Source organism: Terrapene carolina, unplaced genomic scaffold, assembly GCF_002925995.2.
Source record: "Terrapene carolina triunguis isolate 2854851 unplaced genomic scaffold, T_m_triunguis-2.0 Scaffold18, whole genome shotgun sequence".
Taxonomy (NCBI): Eukaryota; Metazoa; Chordata; order Testudines; family Emydidae; genus Terrapene; species Terrapene triunguis.
This window is the reverse complement of record NW_020664369.1, coordinates 957,295-966,134: the sequence shown is the minus strand read 5'-3', so window position 1 is coordinate 966,134 and position 8,840 is coordinate 957,295. Positions and strand designations below refer to the sequence as shown.

Here is an 8,840-nt window from a genome sequence, read left to right as displayed (position 1 = left end):
AGCAACAGATAGTTTCAGAGTCCCATTCTCTTTTAGTATAGCGATAGTGTTTGAATGGATATTTCAGAGGAAGGGTGTTTGAAAGTCCCATAGGAAATTAGACATTGAATGACAGAAGCAGATCCAGTGTCTTAAAGGCACTTAGCTAGGGAGAAAGTACCTTTGGGACATGCTATCCAGATCAATGTCTACAATAACTCACAATAATCCTTCCTGTAAGTTTTGGGGATCTCTGTCAGTGGGTGTCCATTGGTGTTGCAGTGAAGCTTGGACCATGTGTGCTGTCACTGCTGAGGCAAGTACCACAGCAGTAGGAGTGATATGCAGGCAATAGCTCAACACTTCTATGTGCATGAGCCGCTTCCATGGCTGGCTTCATTAGAAGCATCTGCAGGAGCAGGTAAGGAAAGCAGTCAGTTTTCAAAGAGATACCCAGTACTTGGCCTGTAGGAGTCAGCAAGCCTGCAGTGTTGGACAGAGTGGATTCAGGGTCATGGACCTCTCTCCCCCTCTCTCTACACACCCTCCCCAAGTAGCCTGGCATCTCTCAGGTTGGAAAGTGCTGCTGTAGAGATTAGCGCGGGTCTCTTTTTAAAACAAAACTGATCCACCATTTTGAGTTAGGATGCTTACCAGGATAACATTTTCAGGTTTTTGTTGTTTTTTTTTAAATCAAACTCGCAAGTCAAGGCATTTCTGTAGTATAGTTTCAACAGAGGAGAGAAAATTCCTCACATTTTATCACTTCTTGCTTGTAATAAAAATCTGACAAGGTTAAAAGAGTTTTTCAATCTTGTTTATTGTCTCTACATTGCATGCAAAGTTACATATGGGAATTGTCAACTTGTCAAATATAAAATAACAATAATAATAATAATAATAATAATAAAAACTTAAGTTCAGAAACAAAAGAGTAAAAAACCAGTAGCAGCAAAATATTAATGATGGCATTAACATACACTTAAACTGATCACATTAAAAACTATTTTCTGTCAGGATAGGTATTCAAGCATAATATTCAAACCTTATTCTTTTTTTAAAAAGTCACATTAAAAAATGTTAACATGGCAGGATGATTTAAAAATACCCATGTTTAAAACAACATTATCCAACCTGTAAACAGACACCATATGTATCTGTATCTAGTTTCTTCAGAGGTATACACAGAAACCTGCGTGCCTCTTCATAGTAATCCAGTCTCACAGCGCCACAGATGGAGCTTCCGAAAACATCTTCCGAGCAGCTATTCTCAGACATTTGGGGCACTCTCCAGACTTGAAACACTGATTGTGGAAGCACGCTTTGCAAACTGTTTACACACACAAGCAGGTGGGAAAAATTGCATCAGTAATTGTATTCCTTGTAGGATGGTAGTTTATCCAGATATGAAAGTAACTGAAGACAACTCATGACCAGGACAATGAAGCACAAAGTAACAATGTTAATTCCATATTTTGATCCCAAGCCAATGAACCTTGAAGTCAACTGGAGTCTTTCCATTGACTTCAATGGGCACTGGATCAGGTCCAGAAAAATCCGATGTAACAGTAATACATTTGCTATTTCAAACTCAAACTGAGATATGTAAACCCATACCAAGAACACACTTGAATTTTGTTTTAACTTACATTCAGACGACACACCCAAGTTTTCAAATATACAATAAACTCACTGAGACAAGACAGTTTGAAATCAGTGGGACTACTCACGTGCTTACAATTAGGCACGTGCTTAAGCACCTTGCGGAACCAGGGCCTGAAACATTATACATGCATGTGCGCACATGCTCACCAGAAAGCAATAGATTTGGGCTGGAACATACCTGTACATCTTTTACATGTGGCAATCTGAAATGGGAAGAGTACATCTGAGCTCTGGCAAAATTCACAAATAAATCCCTTTGCTTGACAAAGCTAGAAAAATTGAAAGAGTTCATTACTTTTTTGATGTTTATTAAAAGTTCATATTTATAAAAATATATGGTCAGTTGTGGCTATTCTTCAGCCCATACACCAGACACAGAGATTTCCTTACCTCACAGTTTTCTACATGAGATATAGAGCTTTTTAGAATATCCCTGAGAAGAGGCATTAACAGCCCTCGTTTAATCTTCACCAAGTCATCCATTGAGAACAGATGCAGCTCTGTCGTCAGTTGGCTGGAGACCTGTTCAAATTCTTTCAATACACTACAGATTAAAAAAAAAAAGTTAAATTACAAAGTGACATGTTTATTGAGAGCATGTTTAGCAAAACATGTAAGTAAGTGGAGACAGCTAAGTCTAATCAACCAGGAAGAACATAAAATTGATATCTCTATACACAGCAGAACTTAGTTTAACGGAGTTAAACTTGTGAATTTTGCAAAAAGCCTGAAAGTTATAATTTTTTTCCTGCTTCTTAACTAACCTTAGAAGAAAGAATATTAAGTCTTGCCTACCCAGTTTCTGCTGGAGTGTTCGTTGGAAGGCTACAGTGAAAACTTTCTTGACTTGTGGGCGAGGGTGTATGGGGGTCATTATTTAACATAGCTTTTTCTCCCAAAGTTTGAGTTCAATAAGTATTTAAACTAAAAAAAAAAATCTGTTCTCAATTGTTTAGGCATCAATCTTGTCATATGCAATAATCCCACCAATTCACTGATCATCCATAGAATGCTCACACAGAAACAGCATAGATAACTTGCTACTTTAATGCATAAAAAAGCAGTAGGTTGTTGTTGGTTTTTATTTGTTTTGGGGGTGGGGGTGTATTAAAAAGCCTTTTAGACTATACAGCCATTGCAACAAGCGCAAGATGACCACTATTGTACATTTTAACTTTCATTTGCTAACCATAACTGGATGGAGAAGGAGTGCATCAAAAATGCTTAGTTTTGACAATAATATTTTCATCAGTCATCGAATCATTATTGTCCCTAGCCCTATAGTAGAGAGAGAGACTAAAAGTTTACTTTAAAAAAAAAAAATTATTTACTTGCCTGGTTTATAAAAGACCTCTAATTCTGTGGGTGTAAGCAATAGCATTTAGATGTCTTGCCTAGGGCTATGTCTACACTACAAAATTAGGTCGGATTTATAGAAGCCGGTTTTATAGAAACCGGTTGTATGCAGCCGATTGTGTGTGTCCCCACATAAAATGCTCTAAGTGCATGAAGTCGGCGGACCGCGTCCACAGTACCGAGGCTAGCGTCGACTTCCGGCGCATTGCACTATGGGTACCTATCCCACAGTTCCCGGAGTCTCCGGCGCCCATTGGAATTATGGGTTGAGATCGCAATGCCCGAATGATGCAAAGCAGTGCCGCGGGGGGTTCTGGGTACATTGCGTCAGGCCCCTCCCCCGCCGTCACAGCAACGGCAGACAATAGATTCGCGCCTTTTTACCTGGGTTACCTGTGCAGACAACATACCACGCCAAGCATTGAGCCCGCTCAGCTCAGCTCACCGTCACCATATGTCTTCCGGGTGCCGGCAAACGTGGGACTGCATTGCTAAACAGCAGCAGCAGCTTACTGCCTTTTGGCGGTAGATGGTGCAGCATGACTGGTAGCCTTCATCGGCGATCGGGATGCTGGTAGCTATGGGGCTGGCAGCCGTAGGGCTGCATTGCACCAGCCCCTTGCCTTTTGGCAGTAGATGGTTTATTACGACTGGTAACCGTCCTCGTCGGACAAATTTACATGTTGCCTGAAATGCTCATAGATTATTGTAGCCTGAGCGCCTTTACCGATCCTTCTGGCTACTGTACAGCATATATTGCTACACAGCAGCAACCCCTTGCCTTTAACCGTCCTCGTTGGACGATGATGGCTACCAGTCGTAGTATACTATTTTCTGCCAAGTATTGTCTGCTAAGCACCCAGAAAAGGCCGAGGGCGATCTGGGTGCTGGCAGACATGTGGCTGGCACATGTAGGGTTACATTGCTACCAAGCACCCAGACAATGCCGAGGGCTATCAGTCATGCTGCACTGTCGTCTTAAGATGTAAAAAATAGATTTGTTCTGTATTCATTTCCTTCCCCCCTCCCTCCGTCAAATCAACGGCCCGCTAAACCCAGGCTTAGGAGTTCAATCTCTGGGGGGGGGCATTCTGTGTGACAGTTGTTTGTATTTCTCCCTGATGCACAGCCACCTTTCTTGATTTTAATTCCCTGTACCTGTACGCCATGTCGTCACTCGCCCCTCCCTCCCTCCCTCCCTTCTTCCCCTGGTCTTTAGATACTAGTTTCGCGCCTTTTTTCAGACCAGACACCATAGCTATCACTGGGATCATGGATCCCGCTCAGATCACCGTGGCAATTTTGAGCACTATGAACACCACGCGCATTGTCCTGGAGTATATGCAGAGCCTCCTGGACATGCCAAAGCAAAACCAGGACCAGCTGAGGAGGCGGCGATTGCAGCGCGGCGACAATAGTGATGAGGAAATTGACATGGACCTCTCACAAGGCACAGGCCCCAGCAATGTGGAAATCATGGTGTTACTGGGGCAGGTTCATGCCGTGGACCGCCGATTCTGGGCCCGGGAAACAAGCACAGACTGGTGGGACCGCATCGTGTTGCAGGTCTGGGACGATGCCCAGTGGCTGCGAAACTTTCGCATGCGTAAGGGCACTTTCATGGAACTTTGTGACTTGCTTTCCCCTGCCCTGAAGCGCCAGAATACCAGGATGAGAGCAGCCCTCACAGTTGAGAAGCGAGTGGTGATAGCCCTGTGGAAGCTTGCAACGCCAGACAGCTACCGGTCAGTCGGGAATCAATTTGGAGTGGGCAAATCTACTGTGGGGGCTGCTGTGATCCAAGTTGCCAGGGCAATGAGAGACCTGGTGATATCAAGGGTAGTGACTCTGGGAAACGTGCAGGACATAGTGGATGGCTTTGCTGCAATGGGATTCCCAAACTGTGGTGGGGCGATAGACGGAACCCATATCCCTATCTTGGCACCAGCGCACCAAGCCACCGAGTACATAAACCGCAAGGGGTACTTTTCAATGCTGCTGCAAGCCCTGGTGGATCACAAGGGACGTTTCACCGACATCAACGTGGGCTGGCCGGGAAGGGTACATGATGCTCGCGTCTTCAGGCACTCTCTTCTGTTTCGAAAGCTGGAGGAAGGGAATTTCTTCCCGGACCAGAAAATAACCATTGGGGATGTTGAAATGCCTATCGTTATCCTTGGGGACCCAGCCTACCCCTTAATGCCATGGCTCATGAAGCCGTACACAGGCAGCCTGGACAGGAGTCAGGACCTGTTCAACTACAGGCTGAGCAAGTGCCGAATGGTGGTGGAATGTGCATTTGGGCGTTTAAAAGCGCGCTGGCGCAGCTTACTGACTCGCTCAGACCTTAGCGAAAAGAATATCCCCATTGTTATTGCTGCTTGCTGTGCGCTCCACAATATCTGTGAAAGTAAGGGGGAGACATTTATGGCGGGGTGGGAGGTTGAGGCAAATCGCCTGGCCGCTGATTACGCGCAGCCAGACACCAGGGCGGTTAGAGGAGCACAGCAGGGCGCGGTGCGCATCAGAGAAGCGTTGAAAACCAGTTTTGTGACTGGCCAGGCTACGGAGTGAAACTTCTGTTTGTTTCTCCTTGATGAACCCTCCGCCCCTACACCCCCCCACCCGGTTAACTCTATACTTCCCTGTAAACCAACAACCCCACCCTCCCCTACTACCCTCCCCCCTTCGAGCACCACTTGCAGAGGCAATAAAGTCATTGTTACTTCACATTCATGCATTCTTTATTAATTCAGCACACAACTAGGGGGATAATTGCAAAGGTAGGCCTGGATGGGTGGGGGAGGAGGGAAGGAAAAGGACACAGTGCACTTTAAAACTTTAAAACTTATTGCACTGGAAATCATCTAGGCTGGAGTGATTGGGTGGCCGGAGGCCCCCCCACTGTGTTATTGGGCGTCTGGGTGAGGAGGCAATGGGACTTGGGGAGGAGGGCTGTTGGTTACAGAGGGGCTGTAGCGGCGGTCTCTGCTCCTGCTGCCTTTCCTGCAGCTCAACCATACGCAGGAGCATATCACTTTGATGCTCCAGCAGCCGGAGCATCGACTCTTGCTTTCTGAGTACAAGTTGACGCCACTTCTCCTCTTCAGCCCGCGTTTCAGCATGCAACTTCTCCTCTTGAGCACGCAACTTCTCCTCTTCAGCCCGCGATTCAGCACGCCACCTCTCCTCTCGCTCATATTGGGGTTTTTTAAAATCAGTCATTGACTGCCTCCACGCATTCTGCTGTGCTCTGTCAGCGTGGGAGGCAGTCTGTAGTTCAGTGAACATTTCGTCACGCGTCCTTCGCTTCCTTCTTCGAATATTCACTAGCCTCTGTGAAGGTGCAACATTTGCAGCTGGTGGAGGAGAAGGGAGAGTTGTTTAAAAAAGATACATTTTAGAGAACAATGGGTACACTCTTTCACGTTAGATTTTGCTGTTCACATCACACAGCACATGTGCTTTCGTTACAAGGTCGCATTTTTCCTCTTATATTGAGGGCCTGCTGGTTTGGTGTGAGAGATCACTCACGCAGTGCCAGGCCACAGATTTCAGCTTGCAGGCAGCCATGGTAAGACACAGTCTTTTGGCTTTTTTAACCTTGTTAACAAGTGGGGATGCTTTAAAACAGTACTGCTCTCATTAACCATACCAAGCACCCGTTGGGTTGGCCATTTAAAATGGGTTTGCAATGTAAAAGGAGGGGTTGCGGTTTCAGGTTTAACATGCAGCACAAACCCAAGTAACTCCCCTCCCCCACACACCCAATTCTCTGGGATGGTCACTTCACCCCTCCCCCCCACCGCGTGGTTAACAGCGAGGAATATATCTGTTCAGCAGAGCAGGAAGGGGCACCTCTGAATGTCTCCTTAATAAAATTGCGCCATTTCAACCAGGTGACCGTGAATGATATCACTCTCCTGAGGATAACAAAGAGCGATAAGGAATGGATGTTGTCTGCATGCCAGCAAACACCGGGACCATACGCTGCCATGCTTTGTTATGCAATGATTCCAGACTACGTGCTACTGGCCTGGCGTGGTAAAGTGTCCTACCATGGCGGACGGGATAAGGCAGCCCTCCCCAGAAACCTTTTGCAAAGGCTTTGGGAGTACATGAAGGAGAGCTTTCTGGAGATGTCCCTGGAGGATTTCCGCTCCATCCCCATACACGTTAACAGACTTTTCCAGTAGCTGTACTGGCCGCGATTGCCAGGGCAAATTAATCATTAATCATTAAACACGCTTGTTTTTAAACCATGTGTAATATTTACAAAGGTACACTCACCAGAGGTCCCCTGTGTGCCCTCAGGGTCTTGGGTGAGTTCGGGGGTTACTGGTTCCAGGTCCAGGGTGACAAACATATCCTGGCTGTTGGGGTAACTGGTTTCTCCGCTTCCTTGCTGCTGTGAGCTATCTATGTTCTCTCCATCCTCATCTTCCTCGTCCGCCAAACCCGCTTCCCTGTTTCCAGCGAGGGACTCATAGCACACGCTTGGGATAGTGGTGGCTGCACCCCCTAGAATGGCATGCAGCTCCGCGTAGTTTCGGCATGTTTGCGGCTCAGCCCCGGACCTTCCGTTTGCGTCTCTGGCTTTGTGGTAGGCTTGCCTTAGCTCCTTAATTTTCACGCAGCACTGCTGTGAGTCCCTGTTATGGCCTCTGTCCTTCATGGCCTTGGAGATCTTTTCTAATGTTTTGCCATTTCTTTTACTGCTTCGGAGTTCGGCGAGCACTGATTCATCTCCCCAGATGGCGATCAGATCCCGTACCTCCCGTTCGGTCCAGGCTGGAGCTCTTCTGCGATCCTGGGACTGGGACTGGGACTCCATCACGGTTACCTGTGCTGATGAGCTCTGCATGGTCACCTGTGCTCTCCACGCTGAGCAAACAGGAAATGAAATTCAAACGTTCGCGGGGCTTTTCCTGTCTACCTGGCCAGTGCATCTGAGATGAGAGTGCTGTCCAGAGCGGTCACAATGAAGCACTGTGGGATAGCTCCCGGAGGCCAATAATGTCGAATTCCGTCCACACTAACCCAATTCCGACCCCCTAAGGCCGATTTTATCGCTAATCCCCTCGTCGAGGTGGTGTAAAGAAACCGGTTTAAAGGGCCCTTTAAGTCGAAAGAAAGGGCTTCGTAGTGTAAACGTGTCCAGGCTTAAGTCGATTTAACGCGGCTAAAGTCGACCTAACCTCGTAGTGTAGACCAGGCCTAGAACTCAGCTCAATGGCCAAGTGCTATCATATGCACCCACAACTAATTGCAGGTGCAAAACAGAGTTCCATTGTTTTTCCATTTTATAGTTATTACATTAAGCATTGCAGGCAAGCGTTTGATTTAGACAAAAAATAATAAAATTTGCTGGAAGAACATCTTACTTTTCTTTAAACGCACCAATGTTCCCTAAAACCACAGAGAAGTTAGGCTGATTGTGCAATGAGAGAAAGTAGTCAGAGCTGCCTAACTCAGGCAGAATATGCACATTTTCTACAGCTTGGTTTGTGTCATTAGTTAAATGAAGATGGAATGAATACAGTCTACTAAAGAGCCATCATTTGAGCAACATATGGAATAACCACTCTAGTCACCTTAGAAAAACTTTGAACAGAAATTACATTGCTGAGCAAGGACACTCACATTGTTCCTCCAAAAGGAATAGTATCAGAAGTATGAAAAAAATATTTGCCAAAAATAATTACACACATCTAATCATTAATCAAGTCTCATAGGGGTTTCTACAAAGGCACTGGGGGAAAAAAACAAGCTGCCTTATAAAATACACTATCACTTGACATTTGCAATAGATAAATTTGCGGGAGAAAGGAAGATGATAT

General features: G+C 45.9%; 1 protein-coding gene across 1 annotated transcript in view; it reads right to left on the bottom strand.

Annotated features, from left to right (window-relative positions):
- Positions 1–1,199: 1,199 nt before the first annotated feature.
- The window catches only part of LOC112110919 (protein associated with UVRAG as autophagy enhancer), a 44,317-nt gene continuing 36,676 nt past the window's right edge, over positions 1,200–8,840 (bottom strand). The window contains exons 14-16 of the mRNA XM_024206141.2: positions 2,035–2,188; positions 1,823–1,913; positions 1,200–1,309 (exon numbers count right to left, since the gene is read on the bottom strand). Of these exons, the coding sequence (XP_024061909.2) occupies positions 1,200–1,309; positions 1,823–1,913; positions 2,035–2,188 (355 nt within the window). The remainder of the gene's footprint in view (positions 1,310–1,822; positions 1,914–2,034; positions 2,189–8,840) is intronic.